Raw genomic sequence first — 17885 nt, 5'->3', positions numbered from 1 at the left:
TCTGGGGAAAAACCATCTATACTTGGCCTTTGGTCCATACTAAGAGCCCACTTTCAGGTACAAAATACAGAACTAGAAGTGGCATTAGTTTGACCCACAAAGGCTGCTTTTATGTTAATATAGTCTACATTTTTATTCTGACCCAAGTCTTTTAATGAATTTTAACTAGCTGACAACCCCTTACTTACCCATGGGCATTATATGCACTTCCCTTCTTGGCTAGGGTTTTTTTTTTTGGGGGGGGGGTGAGATCGAAGGAAACATCTCCTGATGATTGAGCTTTACTTTTTTAATTACTACACTAAATGTATCACTTTGCTTGTTTAATAGTGTAGATGACAGCTTAGGAGTTACTGTCCGCATGATAGTTGTTGTTCACAAATGATGAGCTGGTCTAGCCAGTCCTGTTGGAACAACTTCCCGGAACAATAATACAGAAATTCAGAGAGCAGTAGCATATGTGCATCACAGAACAGTTGGGATAAGGAAATTTTTGATTCATCCGATTAAGTCATTTTTTCTAGAGTCATAATGCTACTGTTCAGACCGATTTTTACTTTGATTTTAGTACCTTTTTGTTCCACTTTTCATTACCATCATCTTAAAAAGATTTTAAACCCACCCTGCAAAGGTTTCCCTGAGTCCCTATTCTTTACAGAAATAAGCCGCAATACTGGAAATAAGGAGGTTTTTGAATTCTCATTTCAGCTTTGTGACTGATTCACATGACTTTGAACAAATCATATAAATATCTGTGCTGTCTCTAAATTGAAGATAACAGCAGCCTTATAGGAATGCCTTTAAAGTATGTAAAATTCTATGAAGACTTAAATGATGATTTATTAGTGTTTTTGAAATGCTGCTTTAGGGATGGAAAAACCATGCTTATGAGTCTTGGGTGCGTAGAACTAGTTATGTTTTGTGGTTGGCTCGAAGTGCTCTCTCATACGAATCCGAATACGTGGGATGGAAGTGTAGTCTATGTGCAGACGGGGTTTATTCTTTCTGCATATTTCTCACGGTGCTTCATGGAGAACAAACATCTGCTTTCACCTAGCTCTACAAGAATGCCTGTTTAGGACTCCTGCCGAGCTCAATAGGGACGACATTGTTTATTTTATATGCATAACAGTTGTACTTTGAGCCCTACCAAGGAGCGGCTGGCCCCCTCTGACCTACCTGCCTGGCAGGTGATGCTGTGGTGTGGCCTGGGGGGCGGTCCCCCTAAATGTGGCTATGAGAATGCTCTGAGTTACTTCTCCGCAGGAACTGCAGTGCAGCTGGGAGGAAGAAGGTGATAACATGCCTAGGTATTGTTCAGACACACATTTGAGATGTTGCCAAATTGTGCAGTGAAATCTGAGATCTGAGAAGCTCTGTATTTTTACAGGTGAGACATGCACTAGAGAGAGATGTAAATAACAGATGATTCAAACAGTCCCCGCCCTAAAGAGCTTCTGAGCGTTGCAAGTTGAATGGAAACAAGGCATTGCTCTGAGATAGGCAAAAGTTATTTCCTTTTATTACATGGTTCTAGCAATTTTTTTCCTTAGAGATATTTTCTGTGGAAGCCTAAAGTCAGCGAACTTGTGTAGCAAAATGTGTTTTTTTTCAGTTTCTAGTAATGAAGTCACACATATTTATAGCATTATCATCTAAGAATCCCAAGTAGCAATTACTAATTACACAGAGGGGGAAGATACTCCTCATTTTATTGAGGAAATGGAGCCATGATGAATTAAAGGGACTTTCCCTGAATCACAAGAAACTTAATGTGGAGCTAGAAATTGAGCCCAGACCTCCTGACATTCGGTTCACTGTTTCAGTCATATGACCATCTTTTTCCGAGTATCAAATATGTACACAAGACTCCCCAGTTTAGTCTTCACATTAGTTTCCAGTGCTGCAATTCAGTTCCTCTGAACTTTGCCCTTTCACTCGTTTTAGCAAAAAGGCAAACATTTGCCCATTTGTCTCAACAGTAAGTAGAAACTGCTTTCTATACAGATGACGATTTCCTCTCCATTCACATGCTTCTCATACTAGTATTAGAAGGATACTGTATCAGCAAGGGCCTGTTTAAATTAGAAACCAAATAATGTTTCAGGGATGCCTTGGGCTGTCTTGTGGAGAGGGTTCTTCTCAACCCTTGCCAGTTACTACTTGGTGGTCCTGCCAATCCTTGCTGAGTTTCAAAACAAAAGTTGCTCAAGCTCGAACAGCGCTCTTAGTCCAGCATGCGCAGCTGGACAGCTGGTGAGCTGGGACAAAGCAAGGCCCAATGCTTAACCAGGCACAATTCACCAGAGCATGTAAAGGGACAGGGGAGTGGCACTGTCCTAATTGTTAACATTCCTCCTCTGCGAGACTCCTGATATTTATTTAATAAGCCCAGGCTCATGAAGTCTAAACGATTTAAGCCATCAAGTGGTAGCTGATGTGTATATGGAGATGACATGCAGCCAGACTAAGTGAAGGGTGAAATGCATAATTTCTGACTTTGCAAAGCTTTATCTGGCAATTGCAGATGAAATAATACCTCAGGCAGCTGTGCCCAAGAGTGGAATATACATTGCGAGTACTTCAGGAGCTGTACTTCAGGCCAAGTTTGCACAGCCACAGCTCCTATTTAAGTGTGCATGACCAGCGTGCTGGCGTGGTCTTTTCAGCCAGCATAGAGAAGTTTCTGTTGCTGCCAGTGAGTAATATTCATGAACTCCAGTCTGATGTCTCCTGCCAGTGGCTACAAAAATCAGGGATGTGGTATTGCTCTGTTCTCAGAGGGGCGAAAGGCTTTTTTTGGCTGAAACATGCCGGCATTTCCACATCTCAGCAACAGATGTTTGTAAATAGGCGTGCCTTCACATGTAGAAAGGGGTGAGCATCTAGAGACTGCTGTGTGTGGAGATTTGCTCTTTCTTTTCTGTGGAGCTGTTGCTGGGTATTTTAGCGTTACGTGGGGGGGAAAAAAGCATCATTACATTCATTAGCATTTCATTCAGAATTATTTCCAACTTGTAGTGGAGCAGGGACACATGGTGACTGGGTGTTAAACTTTCATTGATGGGATGAAGAGATCTAAGGTTCAAACTGGAAATGGGACTGCTTGGAGCAGACGTGGGACAGCGGAGGAAAAATGAATTTTGATGAACCTGATCTTCAGCAGAAGTCAGGGAGTGAGAGATGGCTTTTGTTAAAAAGAAAGAACACCAAAATGTGTGATGTTCCTATACTTTCTCAAGAAAAATAAAAGAAGCGTTATCTCTATTTCAGCTCATCTTTAAAATATACAAAGGAAAGGCAGTGCAGAAAAGGAGAGTATTTTTGCTGATTGTATTTTCTGTGTTCTCTCATTAATGATCTTTTTCTTGTGAGTGGTCATTTACCATGTTTGATTCAAAGAGATCCAGTCTGCATAGTTTTAGAGTAACTTTGTTAATGTTCTTTTGATAACTTCTGCTTATCAGCCTAAGGCTTATTGGCCATAACTGCATTGTGAGCTGAGTAAATTGGTTGTTAGTGCATTTGCAAACAGTTCAGCCTGATTCCATTGATCTAAGCACCAATTTTACAACTTTGTCTGTGGTGCCATTACAGAAATGGAGCGAGCAAGCAGGCAGGCACCGTGCACATACCTCTCTCTTAGGATGGTGATTTACTGCCCCTATCTGCTGCCTTTTACAGCTGTGTGCTGGCTAATGTCGCTGCCTTGCTGGTGAGCTTGTTTCAGTCCTGTGATGCTACATCCTTAGTGTGGAATCTGAATCTGACTTTGCCACCAGACTGAAAAATGGACTGCGGCTTTTCTGAAGTTCTTTTCCCATCTTCCCCGTGGTTACCTTGTGCTTAGAAAAACAAACTGGTAGGGGTCAGAATATGGGGACACAGATGCTTTCCTTTTGACCAGTCCATGTTCTTCAACCATTCTCCAAGGCTTCTCTTGTGTTTTGTTTTGACTTGGCCTGATGGCTGAAAGCTTTACTGTAAATTATTTTTGACAGTTATGATAGTGATAGTCCACCCTCCCATAGTATCCTCTGACCTGCAGGTATCAGAATGCACAAAGATATGCCTAAAATGTCACAAAAGAATGCAAATCACATATAGTTACAAATTAGTTCAGATAAACAATGTGAGCAGGGTACAATGTCTCAAGGAGAAATATCAAGCACCACTGATTAGAATGTTTACAGTGAGAAGGGGTTTCTGAGTTAGGTTCAATACATAATTTCTGATTATGGAGTCAGTTCATTAAAATAGTATAAAGTAACAACTTGCCATTTTTCTGTGAGCTACCAAGATGCTCACAATCAGAGCATCTGTTGTGAGATGAGAGAACACAACAGAGTTCTGTTCAAAACAGAACAATGCTAGGTGGATTGAACTAATAAACAAAATATTGGCTGTTGGGATGGAGGAGTGTGAGGTGAATGAGGAAGGTGGGAGGAGGACAGCTACAAGAGTTAAGAGTCTAAACAAGGATACCCCGAAAAGCTTTTGGCTGTGGTGGGTCCAGTGGAGGCTGAGCAGTTGATTCTATTTTGCTTCATAACAAAAGGAAAAAGGAGCCATGTGGCATCCTGGTTGATACCAGCTCACACTACTTGGTGTGCGAGAGGCAATGGTTTCAGAGCTCTATCATTATCTCCTTTGTTTTCTTGTTAGTTCATATGTAAGCAGTATAAAAGTATCATAGAATAGTTTGGGTTGGAAGGGACCTCTAAAGGGCATCTAGTCCAACCCCCCTGCCGTGGGCAGGGACATCTTCAACTAGATCAGGTTGCTCAGAGCCCCGTCCAACCTGACCTGGAATGTTTCCAGGGATGGGGCACCCACCACCTCTCTGGGCAACCTGTGCCAGTGTTCCACCACCCTCAGCGTAAAAAATTTCTTCCTTATATCTAGTCTGAATATCATCTTTAACCTTGGCTGAAGGTTCACGTGTTAATGTTTTTTTCAGGTGGAACTTGCAGAAATTTGCACAAAGAGCGAACGTTACATTGGCACAGAAGGTGGAGGAATGGACCAGTCAATCTCTTTCCTGGCAGAAGAAGGAACTGTATGTGGATCTTTGTAATCTAAACTAACAATGTAATATTAATTTATGTAAACAAAAAATATCTTCACGTGCATCTAGCAGAAAGACAAGAAACTGGAATACCTTAGTAAGCAGTATAAGCACCATTGGTATGCAAATGAAACAGGAATTGTATGTATAAAATTGTGTGCAATCGAGTATGACAAGTTTAAAGGAATAAGATGATGAAAATGAGAAATGGCAAGAAGGAGGAAAGAAAAGATGTGGGGAAAGACATACTCTAGAAGAGCACCAGGTTCCACACTATTTGGCTAATTCATCACTGAACTTAGAATGTTTCCCATATAATGAAATCTGAATGGTCGGTATGTCTTGTATTCAGTGCAAATGGGATGATTATTACAAAAATGCTTTCTTGAAACTTCTTATAACCAAACAGTTCTAGGAAGTTTTGCCAGGTCCAGTTACAAAGACAAAGGCGATTTTTTTTTTCCCCAGTTTTGCTAATTCCAGACAATTCTGTGGCTGGATTCTGATGTAGAAGGCATTTAGCTGTCTTAAACGTGGTGACAGAAGGTGGACTAGCACTGATATACAGGACCTGCCAAGTTGTGCATGAGTGCTTGCAGTGGAATTTACCATGGAGTTCATCTACTGTCCCAGAAGGTGCACAGGACTGCAAATGTTCAAACCTAAAACCTGTCAAAATACTTTTATTGAAATCAATGTAGCGTTTCGTGACAACCTTTATTTTGCTTATAATTGTGATACTATATCCCTACAGCTGTTGTTCCTTAATGCCGTATCTTGGATAAGCTTATAGAGAAAATAAGCTATTTCCTAGAATGACACCAAACATTTAATTCCATCATAAGACACATGTATTTTCAATTTCACATCACCTGTACCTACTCTACAATTTTCCTTCACACTTACACTATTAGTAGTAAAGGTACAGCTACATGAATGCTGAAGGAAGCAGCATATTTTCCTGGCCTACACACAGATGATCATGTAAGTGGAGGCTTTTCTGACGTATAGAGATGGTGATCAAAAAGGCAAAGAAATGTTAGAAAATATTAGAAAAGAAATTGTAAACAAACCAGAAAATATCCTTGCTTCAGTGTACTTGCAGCTGAATGCAGTTCTGGCCTCCCATCTCAAAAAAAAATATACTAGAACGAGAAAAGTACAGTTAATGGACACTGAGGTTGATCAAAGCTATTTGTTTATATGAGCATTGACTGAATAATTTAAAACTTTTAGCCTGGAAAACAGGTATCTTTGAGGGTGATATTTTGAAGCCCTGTAAAACCCCTGAATGGGTAAGAGAAGGTAAATTGAGAATTCAGTATTTTTTTATAACCGAAGAACTAATAGAAACACAATGACATTAGCAAGCAGCTTGTTAAAAACAAACAAGGAAGTTTGGGGTTTTTTTTCCAAAACATTCATTGTTAAATTGAGAAATACCGTGCATTGTGGAAGGCAGAAGTTTAAAAAGGGTTCAAAAAAGACCTTCTTGGATACATTGATAGAGTATTAGCCTATTTGTAGCTATTAAACATAATCGTCTGACGTGTCTTCCAGTATAACCACCGTAATCTTTGCTTATGGGAAGCTGGAAAAATATACCCAAAAAAAGATTGCTTTGTATATGTCCTATTTTTATATTCCCTCTGAATACCCATTTATGGCTACTGTCAGAAACGGGACACTGGACCAGCTTAGTGGTACGTTCTGACCTAATGTAGCAGTTCTTAAAGGGTCTATTTAGATGTAAGCAAGCTTGTCTGTCTTGATAGTAATTTTGTGACGTGGTCCAGCATCTCAATGGCAGGGAGTAACACACATGCTGTACATAATGTACAAGCAGATTTGTCATTGTTTATTTAGCACTCTAGCCGCTCAAGGAACTCTCTGGGGGTGAACAATGCCAAAACCAGTAAGACGTCCCTGCTTGCAGAGTTACGGTCTATTCTAAGAAGCCAAAGCAGGGCACATGATTTACAACTTATCCCAATGAAAAACCAGATGTGAATTTAATCTTTTGATTACATTACATCCTGAATTATTTAATTAATGGATGCCTAGCTTATTCCATGAAAAGGTCACAAAATGTTGGGAACATCTGACGCAGGCCGTGTAAGGCATCTGTGAGGCAAGACAGTCTCTTATGTCAGAAGGAAGGACACGGTAACTACATTTTCGTATATAGTTTTATTTCATTTCTCTGTTTGATTGTCTGTATGTAACAGGATCGCTGTCTCCAGTCAGTCCTAAGATTTTGGTACTATTCTGTACCTCAGTGAACTAATCTTGATTTAGTGGAAAATCAGAAAACTAAGGGGGAGATGGGTATTGGGGAAGGGGAAGGGAATGTGAAGCCCCTTGTTTCTAGTGGCATGCACATTAGCTTCAGCCAGGCCTGGTACTTTTCTGTAGATCAAAGGACAACTGTTGTCTTAAACAGGCAAGAAAAATAGGTTGGGTGGGGTTCTGTGAAATGCTGAAAAAACCCAAAGACTTAATGGAAACATTTTAAAATCCAGCTACAAGGGAAAGGTTTGAAATGTATGTGTAACTTGGCCAATGAGGTTAAACCTCTTTTCTCACTGTTTCATGTCAGTTTTGTTTCCTTAACTGTCCCTGGATTTTCAAGAGAAAAAACATGCAAATTTGCATTTGATTTATAGAACTAAGTGCACTGTTTGCTAGTAGTAAATTAAAACTAACCATTCATTTTTCTTTCAATAGGCCAAGTTGATAGAGTTCAGTCCTCTGAGGGCAACTGATGTTAGACTTCCAAGTGGAGCGGCGTTTGTTATTGCTAACAGTTGTGTTGAATTGAATAAAGCAGCAACTTCTCATTACAATATTAGGGTAATGGAGTGTCGTCTGGCTACAAAGGTAATGTATGGCTTATGTCAAACGCTAATGAAACCTTCATCTAAATATGTGCTTTTTTCCCACTTCTGACCAATCGTGTCTTTAACACCTGGCTAGGTGCTACTTTAAGTAGCATTTTTCTTTCCAGAACCAGACACCTCCGTCTCTGCAGAAGCAGAACTCCTGCCGAGTTTAATGGAAGTGCAAGGACGGTGCCCTTATATAGAAGATTATGTGATTTAGTTCTATTCAATTTATTTTGTATTATATTTCAATGGAGGAAATAAGTCTATTTTTCAGCAAAAAATATTCTCAGTTAGTAAGATAGACTGTTTCTAATTAAAGCTGAATAATGACAAATAATGGAAAGCAACCAGTGTGGTCACATGTTTATATGTATATATGGCAATAGATGTGTATTTTCTAGGATTTAGAGGACATCAAAGCTACTAGTTGGAGGCCTGGAAGTAATATTGGAAATGCTGAATAGCAGCATGTATGTCAGTGTGAAGTTTAAAAACAGGCTTGAATCAAAATCCAACATTTAGGTTGTGCTGCCAGTTTACAGCTTGCAGTTCTCTCTAAAACGTATGGAATTTGAACATGAAAAAAAATCTAAGTTCCGCTTTAATTCTGAATTTTGTAGACCATACGTTTAGGAGTATGTAGATGTAGGGTTTGATTTGAGTTTATTACAGGAATACAGTGGATTTTTCTTTGATTAGATTAAGTGAGAAGTAAGCATAAAGATTCACTGCAATGATACCCAACATAGCATGCTGTGTGAAAGAACAGAATTTGGGTCACAAAGTCTAGATGAAATTTTTAAAAACTGCAGTGTGGAACTCCTTGCCACAAAACATTTGGCCAAAATCTGAGCAATACTCAAAAGTATTTTGAGCATCTGTTGGCATCATGATTCTATGAAAAATTACCATAGTTAATGCTAAAAAGAAAAAAAAAAAAGAGAGTTCAAGAGATGATCAGATACTGGCAAAATGTAATATAAAATACTGTGTTGAGATTTTTCGAGGAGGGAAGCTAAACTTCAGATGACTTTTTAAATGGGCTTTAAACTCAAGTATAAAGAACATAGCTGCATTTTAGGTGTATATAAGATACGGTAAAAATACGAGCACCAATGACCATAGTTAAAGCTGTTGTCAGTGAAGTTAACAAAAAGATTCTTATGCCATTAAGAAAATCAAGATAAGGACCTCTCTGTGTATTGGTCCTGGTATAACTGATAAACCTCTAATTTAGGATAGTTAATTGACTAAGTATGTATTTTAGGAAGAGCTTCTTCTGGAAATATTTTTGCATAAGAAACAGAGAGCCTTCATAGATGATCTATTCTAAAAGGCACACTACAACCATGAATGCATTAAGTTGTAAGACCTTTTGAAGTATTGTTCCATATAGTTCCATATTGTTCCAGATTTTGTGAATTCAATCGCAGTTTTCTAAATTGCTTTAAGTTATTGGTCCTGTGCAGTAAACTGAAAAGGTGGTAGAGAAAGACGATTTTTTTTTTTTACATTCCTGTTAGCTACGATGCAATCTCTAAAAAGGTGCCTTTAGCAGATGCTTGATTTTAAGGAGACTAACGACACACACCTGTCTATTTTTAAACATATGCTACCCAGATGGAAAGTTGCACACACTCTAAAAATACGTTGAGCCAGGAAAAGACGGTCTTTAGGAACAGGTCACAGTGGGGTGAAGGAGGGCAGGTACGTAAGTGGAAGCAGGGAAGTCTTTTAAGCACCATTAAGCTGATGGAACTATGAAATAACATGCTGGGCCTCGCAATAATGCTTTAAAAGAAATTCTCATTGGTAAATGCTTCAGGATAGGCTTTTTTCCCCCTTTCTGCTTTAGGTCATTCTAGAATGCCATACTGTTTGCAGAAAGCTCCATGTAAGTAAAGATGAGAACACAACATATCCCTGGTGGCATTAGTGTAGAACATTTTGATGTCAGTCTGTCCTACAGCAAGTGAGCTCTTGATCATCCTCACAAAATTACCTTTCTCAGGTTCTGTTCCTTTCCCTTCCCTTCCGAACAGTCATTCTTTTGCTTGTTATTTTTTTTTCCTTGCCTATTCTTGTTGTAGCCTCTAAGCGCTTTCCTGTACTCCATTAAACAGTATGTGTAAAGACACTTACGTTCTGCAGAACACTCGCGATTCCAAAGGAAATTAACTTGTACTTCATACTTCAGAAAAGTCGCACGGTAGGTGCTGCAGGATGAATATGAGCATCAGTGAATGCTGTGCTCTCCCCTGCTTCACCGTGTGTGGTTCACTTCACTGTCAGCTATAGAGTGGTGCCAAGAATGTCTGCAACCGGAATGCCATATAGTTAATCAGCTAATGTTTGTTAAATGTGGAAAGATGCTCAGATGACATTATAGAAATGTAAAGTGTAAAAAAGTGATGTTGCTATATAAGGGCTGAGTATTCCTATACTTACTCCTAGTCAGACTTTCTTTTATTTGTATTTGTCCTGTCATTTACTAAGTATGTTTTCCTCTCAGTTACTTACACTTCTCCAGTGTGCCTGTGTTGAACAATAAAGGACAATAAAGCCTACAGATGCTATATCCTGGCAGTTAAGAGCCAGCTGGATGATGTCCACATCTTTAATCCATCTAGTCAGAGATCATCAAGAAAATACCTAACCGTGGAATCAGTACTGGGATTACTTTTGTACATTTAATAGATGGGATTTTTTCCCATTTCTGCTCTGTGTCCATTACAATTTGAGCTGCTGCAGCTAGATTATTTTCAAAAATCATTTCTGTTTGCCTATAACATTTTTCCCAGTGCTGTTAGAATCGAAACTTCGCTATAAGCAGTATAGACCTTTCCAACAAAGCCCTGCCCACTGGCCTGACGGGGTCGGTTTCCATTTGGAACATTTGACCTGTAAAACCCCAGTGTAGTTAGCTCATCTGAAATACAGCATCTCCCTCGAAGTATAGAAATGGGAACAGATGTGACAATACATGACATATTTCTACAGGGGATTATTTATTAAAAAATGAAGTAGAAAAATTTTTGTTACCTTATAGAACATTATTTTTTGTAAATTCTTAGTTCTGTTTAACTTCTGGTAATAAAATCTAGGGGATGCTGAACATTAGGATTAAAGTACGAGGAAAAAAATTTCCATTCATTTAGCACCTTGAAGCAGATTTAAGAACATGTCACAAACATGCACCAACGTAAGAGAGATTGAGTATTTAAGTAAAACAAATGAAGCAATAATTGTTACTCTAACTTACCAATAAGTAAAATACAACTACATGAAAGCTGTGGAGTTCTAGGTACTCAGAGCTTTTGAAAACCAGGCCAGAAGTGACTTAATCAGTCTTTTACAAGAAAATTTTCTCACCCTGATTTCTGCATTAACCACTAGACAGTGCTGCTTCTTTCTCTACCACTGAACGTACAAAACTGTGTTTTAGATGGCGACAGAGTCATATGATTTGGATTTTGATTGGATTTTGTTTGTTCTGCTCTACTAAGCCTCACATAAATCTTAGCAAGTCACTAGATGGCACCAAAAGTAGTTAATTTTTATATACTGTAATAAAGCAAAACTGGAAAAGCTGCTGCAAAAGTACTGTTCGAGGAGAGCAGGAAGGAGGGTGAGAATCTATAGCAGATAGTGGGGCAGCAGATCTTCTGCTTAAATTTCATGCTGTAACTTTGCACAAAGCAAAGCAAATACTTTTCAGACATGTATGTACATCCCATGAGTTTTTTAACCCAGGAAGTTAAACGGCTTTGCTGAATTGAGACGTAAATGATTTCAAACCAGTCTCACTCAAAACGAGTGTTTATTGAAAAGAACAGCAAAACACACTGGGTGAAACCTTGGCCCCGTTGATGAGAGGTTTTAACGCTGATTTGAATAGGAAAAGGATTTCATTCCCTGGTCTTGCTGCACTGGTTTGAAGTCTCTGCAAACATGCAGCCTGATCTAGCATACTTGGAAGCTTTAATCTCAGCGTAAATGGTGCAGAATTGGAGGTATGTCGTGTGCTTATGAAAACAATAAAATGACACTAGCACGTACCTGCTAATCTATGTCTTACTCTGTAGTAATCTGTTGAAATTAAAGGTGGTATGTCAGTAGGATCTCGCAATGATCACTTAATATTCTGCTATAATTAATAACATCAAAAATATTCCACCTTATGAGGAAAGCTGCTTTACTCAACCATTTCCATTAGGCACACGAGAGCATCAACGCATGCTTCTCAGAGAAGAGCCTCTTTGACATGTTGCCTTTTAGGATTCTGGTGGTTGAAGTAACTACTGTCAGTTGCCAAAAGATCACAAAGATACACAAAGCATGACATCATTGTCTGGAGTGGGAGAAACAGATAGATCTATAACTAATTAGCATCATAGCAATCATGTAAGAATGGAGCAGATTCTGACTAACACGTCGTAACCTTCCTGTAAGGCTCAAAACTTCTTTAAATCGGATGTTAAAAGAACATACTTAAAATTTACTTTAAACTCTAGAGATTGAGAAAGGTTGCGGTTAATTCTCCCGCACAAATCTTACGCCTACTTTCGTATTTTTAAAGCTGGTGTTAATGACAACCTCAGATGTTCATCAGAAAACTCCAGGAGCATATTGGAAAGGGCAAACAGTTTTAAATGTTAGAGCAAATTCTCATAGTACAGAAATAGACTTCTTAGGGACTTTTAGTGCTACAGTATCGTAGCATTTGTATAAGCAGTTGTCCGAATGTGGTTGTAAAAGGTTAATAGGTGCTTGAAGTAACAAGATCCATGGAAAAGGATAAATCACTGATTTGATACCACACAAATTATGCCAGTAGGGCTTTTACAGACAATATCTGATTTGGGGGAAGAATATCTGTCATTCACAGACCATTTATAAATAAATATAATTATTATCTGCCATGTACTGATAGAATGTAGCTTCTGATGGTTCCCAATTAAGAAGTGAAAGGAGCAAATGGGTCTTAAAGGTGCTTATGGACAATTAAATAGTTTTAAACAGGAAGGCACAATATTTTATGTTTTATTTTTTGAATCTTAGCTTCTCTCAAAGTCAAAAGGCTTGGACTGGAAAAAAATGTTGCGACTCCATGATGTGCAAACCAAGCTAGGAGTTGGCCTAGAGGAAATGCTGACCATCGTCGAGGAGGTATTACATCCTGAGCCTTACAGTACAGAGGAAATTTGTAAATGCCTGGGAATTAGCCTGGAGGAGCTCCGCTCTCAGATCCTTAGTCAAAACACGCAAGATGGTAAGCATACATGAAATAGTGTTTTTTAGCATACAACATTTGTATTATATAAAAGTTTATGTATTAACTAGTAGTGCAAGTGGAAGTCTTGCCAGAATACCTCCCCAGAGTCTTGGGTGGCAAGTGAGAGAATTGATATCATGATTTTCATTCTAACTTTTAACTTAAAATAGAGCAAAACTTTGATTTTGATTGAGCTGTTTCTAAAATGGTAGAAGTAGCAGATCACGTACTATTTTAGATTAACCTGTGCTGTTTCAGAGTCATCTCTAAATAACCCAGGTTTTATTCTAGGGAAAAGTATAAACTAGGCTTCCTTTTTAGGCAATAGCTCTTACATACCCAAACATTTTTGATGGTTACAGCGTCATTGAAATGAATCTTGTTTGCTCTCCCTTAACTGGTGTTAAAGACCAGCATAGATGGAGCTTGCGTTTCTGTTTTTGAATTGATAAATACATGATCACTTCATAAAACATGCACTGGGCAGCAAGTCATCTAGGTCTCTCCTGAGAAAGAAGTTTCTGGCACAATCAATGTTATTTTTTCTTTTAGGAAAATGTTGGTGGAGGTGAACCATTTATTATTTAAAGTATTTCCTATGTACTATTGCTTATGATTATACCATGTAATCATGAGCACTGGCACACATGGAATGGATCCTGGATGCATATAGTAGGGTTGCTAATACTACTGAGTAATAGAGCATTTATGAAATAATTAATTTGCATTCATAACAGGTTTCCAATTGAGATCAGAATCTTTCTTTAAGAACTTAAAATAATGCTTACTTCCTTGTTTCCATTCTGTGGCCTTAATACTTCGACTGTTTTGTAGATGAACTGTATCCTTACCATCCCTTCCCAAGCCTGCTTTCAGGGATGTGTATATTTGATGTATAGAAATCAGTAACATACCTATATACACTGATGCTTATATTTAAATAATCTGTATATCTGGAACGATTGTGAACTTTATATATTGACCAAGGACCAGATCCTGAATCTAGAACCTGTTTTGCACCCCAGTGGTATCAGAGAGGTATGAAACTATCTTACTGTCTGATTACACTGCCAGAGGGTACCAGCATGGAATATGACATCTTAATCCAGCTCTTTATCTCCATAGAAAGAGTCATAACAACTCTGTGCTGTATGTACATTGGAAATATACTGAACCATGTACCTGCACTCTGCAACATTTTCATGGGAAACTACAAGGGTGTAAATCCTTTACGCTGTCCCCTTACTTGCCCCTTCATGAAGCAATACAAGACTATTAACTTACAGCTGTTTATACGTCTTATACCTGGTTTATAAAACAAAATTCTACAGTTCTGTGGAATTGAAGTGTTTATACAGGTTATTTTGATTTTTTTTTTCAAAAACTAAAGTCTGGATAAAAAATTTAAACATGAAAGCTATAGAAGAAACTCAAAGGAAATCTTATACTGTGGCTCTGAATAGCGTTTGCAGATGTTTGCTGAACAGAATCTTTTAAACTTGCATGACCATGATTTCATTTGATAAGGCCAACTAAAATGGGTTATGCTGAAAGCCTGTTTGCGTGTACAATATAAAATTAAATAACAGATTTCTGTAAAACTATATGCAAAGAAGAAACAAGACAGACACAGAAAGAAGGACTCTAAATCCACTGTTTGTTTTTGTTACACACTAAACAAATTACATTTTATGTTGGCTTTGGAAAACCAGAGGCTGTTTGACAAAAATACTTTTCTTATTTCCCCTCTACTTTCCCCCTATACTTTAATGACAATGCCTGGCTTCTTCATGTGAGAGAAAACATATCGACAAATAAGTAATCTCTGCAGAGAATTTCAGAATGTCGTTGAACTTTTTTGTTCAACGTGAAGAAGGAACCATAACATTCAGGGTATCTTTCTTCCTTTGTACATATTCTATCAACTTTTCTGATAAAGTATTATAATGTTAAGGGTAAATTATTTGCATGAGAATTACTATTTAGATCATTTACTGGATTCTGAGTTTTCTCTGTGGCTGAATAGAAATTGTCAGTAGTTTTAATTTTTTGTATTATTCAAAGCCCAGTGATAGTTACAAATAATATTTTGTACGGGCATTGTATCTCATTTTTAAGGATCTGAAAGTGCTATGTAAATACTATTTTAGTCTTAAGTCTAGCTTCCCCTCCTCTACTCCTCCAGTGATGGTTCTGTATACTTACGTAAAATTTTGTAAGTGTATAAGGCTGATCAGATAAAAACTCCGCATCCCAAAGAGAAATGGTATGGACAGGCTTTGGGCAATCCCAGGCCAGGTCTGGAAGCACACAGCAACTTTGCATCCCTTTTACAGGCAGGTACTCAAGGATTTCTGCAGTTCCCCACCGTACAGCCCACTTGTTCCCCAGGTTTGGAGAAGTACAGATGGTGCATAAAGCCTCTCTAAACTTCCTTCAGTCGTTCCTTGGCCAACCCCAAATCCTGAGTTTAAATCCCCCTTGCAAATGTTTATGCATGGATTGCACTTGTGGCTTCTGAACATCTCTAGAAAAAAAATAATATTTATTACTTTCTAAGGTGCACTATGCCATAATTTTGGCTTGGACTTGAGTGCTTCACAGAACATTTAGTGTGTGGTGATTGCGGGACATTAAGTATTTAAAAGCTTCACCACAAAAGGATATTCTCCTGTAAAACAGTGTGTTCCTTTAAACATGAAATGTTTTTTTCCTTCTTAAATGAAGTATTTTTAAACCCATTTTTCCTTTTCATGTATAAAATTGTAATCTAATTTTGACATTTAAACCTGGGAATGGAATTGCCATGAGAGGAGCAGGCATCCATTTGCTGTGTGGATTTGGCCGTTTAACCGCCCTCCTATTTGTCCCCTGGAAAGAGAATTCTAAATCTGTGCTGTAGCTTCAGTGAGTGGTGCTTGAATAGCCTTTCATTCCCGCTGCCAAGTAATTTGTATTAATGGTGATCTCAGTGCAAGAACACTTTCGACTTTATTTGCACAGACAGGCGTACGTGAAGGTGGACTCTCGGATGTTCTGTCAGGCTGCTCTGGGATATATAAAGCTTTGTCGTGTGCATTAGTAGAGTGCCCTTCTCCTGCAAGAACAGACATTACCTCCAAACTGGTAGACCTCAGAGTGCTTCCCAGCTTGAGGGTCCAGGTGCCTACTCCAGCCTCAGCCTGATCCATGTCATGGAGAAATTTGGGAACATACCACCTCCTTCCACAACAACGTGGTTTACTTGGGATGAGCCCCAGAGAGATGGCTGCTCCAGGCAGATCCCATACAGCTACCTGGAGAACGCAAGCCTTTGGGGCGTGCCACAGGTTAGGCACAGGCACTGAATGGTCTAGGTTAGCTGCAAAAGCCTTGTTAAAGCTAGCATTCCTCTGGAGGAGAAGTCACTTTAAACCAGTCGTTATCATAATCTCGAAGCAGGTGTCTGCTAAATGGGTCACTGAATCCAGCAATGACTCGTCCCCTGGTTTATTTTCAGAAAGCCAGATTGCAAACAGTTACTTGAGCAGTCTCAGTAGAGTAACTGTTCCCCATTTTGAGTAGGGGGTTCACAATCTGGCTCAAATTAAAGCCATCTGGCAGCATTTTCTTATATACATTATGAGCCAGAAACCTTCACCCTCATCATGTTCAATCAGCAGGATGCCTAACAGAGAAGGGTACTATTCCACATGAGTAATGGTGGTAGAAACTGTCCCCTACATGATTTTGCGTCGGTGAGTTTTTCCTGTTGTAAATTTCTAACAGTCCCATCAGCCATGTGTAGCTCATTAATCTACAGTGAAACATACCTTAAGAAGCTGCCAAAGCAACTAGAAAAAAATACATAGCCTAAAGAGGTTGGTCTTTAGCTAAAGGTCAGATAGAATTGTACAGGAAGCCTCTAAAGAAAGGAGTCTGCTGAAGTTGAAGTTGTAACAAATAATATGAGTTGCTGAGAAGCCACAACATTTAATTATAAAGAAAAAAAAATCCCTGTAAATGGAGTGGACAGGTTTGCACAAGTTTTGTAAAGTTAAAATTAAAAATATGACCATACAGTTGAAAATCCACGGTAAACTTCTCTGTTATATTTAATTAACCCAGTTGTTTGGGACTAATAGCCCAGGATTTTTGTTTGTTTTTAAGAGATTTTATATGGCATTTGGACAAACTTTCATTAACGTTAGTCTGCTGTGTCTTAACAACTTGGAAGGTTCTTGCTGCAGTGCGAGCTATTAATGCACTGGAAAACATCACCATTTCTTTCAAGGGCATTTGGTGGTTTGTAAGTGAATTGAATCTACCTGTTCATGGATGACATTACAGAAATCCTCTGCAGAGGAGCAAAGCTGGGGTGCAAAGAATCCACCAAGGGTCAGCAAGAGTTGCTGACATTCTCTGAAAAATAGATGAGGACTGGTAATACAAAGCAGTTAACAGTGGAGGAGATTGCTTGTAGAAGATTCACTGTGTCCTCTTTGAAACTTCAGGAACACAGTTAATGAGGCTATGACCTGGAAGGTGGATTTAGCTGCTCCAATAGCAGGCTGAATACAGGTGAAATGTGTTAAAAGCTTAGTGACAAGATGTCACTAAGAGCAGACCGGGGTATAGGATTCCTTGTCCTCCTTAAAGTTTTCTTTTGTCTCATTTT

At 38.7% G+C, this 17885-nt stretch overlaps 1 protein-coding gene across 2 annotated transcripts in view; it reads left to right on the top strand.

Annotated features, from left to right (window-relative positions):
• The window catches only part of GALK2 (galactokinase 2), a 50198-nt gene that overhangs the window by 20605 nt on the left and 11708 nt on the right, over positions 1-17885 (top strand). For both annotated transcript variants that reach the window (XM_009330942.1, XM_009330943.1), the window contains exons 6-8: positions 4961-5059; positions 7796-7948; positions 13015-13225. In XM_009330942.1, coding sequence (XP_009329217.1) covers positions 4961-5059; positions 7796-7948; positions 13015-13225 — 463 coding nt within the window. The remainder of the gene's footprint in view (positions 1-4960; positions 5060-7795; positions 7949-13014; positions 13226-17885) is intronic.

The sequence above is a fragment of the Pygoscelis adeliae genome, unplaced genomic scaffold (assembly GCF_000699105.1).
Source record: "Pygoscelis adeliae isolate BGI_AS28 unplaced genomic scaffold, ASM69910v1 Scaffold318, whole genome shotgun sequence".
Classification (NCBI taxonomy): Eukaryota; Metazoa; Chordata; class Aves; order Sphenisciformes; family Spheniscidae; genus Pygoscelis; species Pygoscelis adeliae.
The sequence above is the reverse complement of the archived record's forward strand: the minus strand, read 5'-3'. Positions and strand labels throughout refer to the sequence as shown.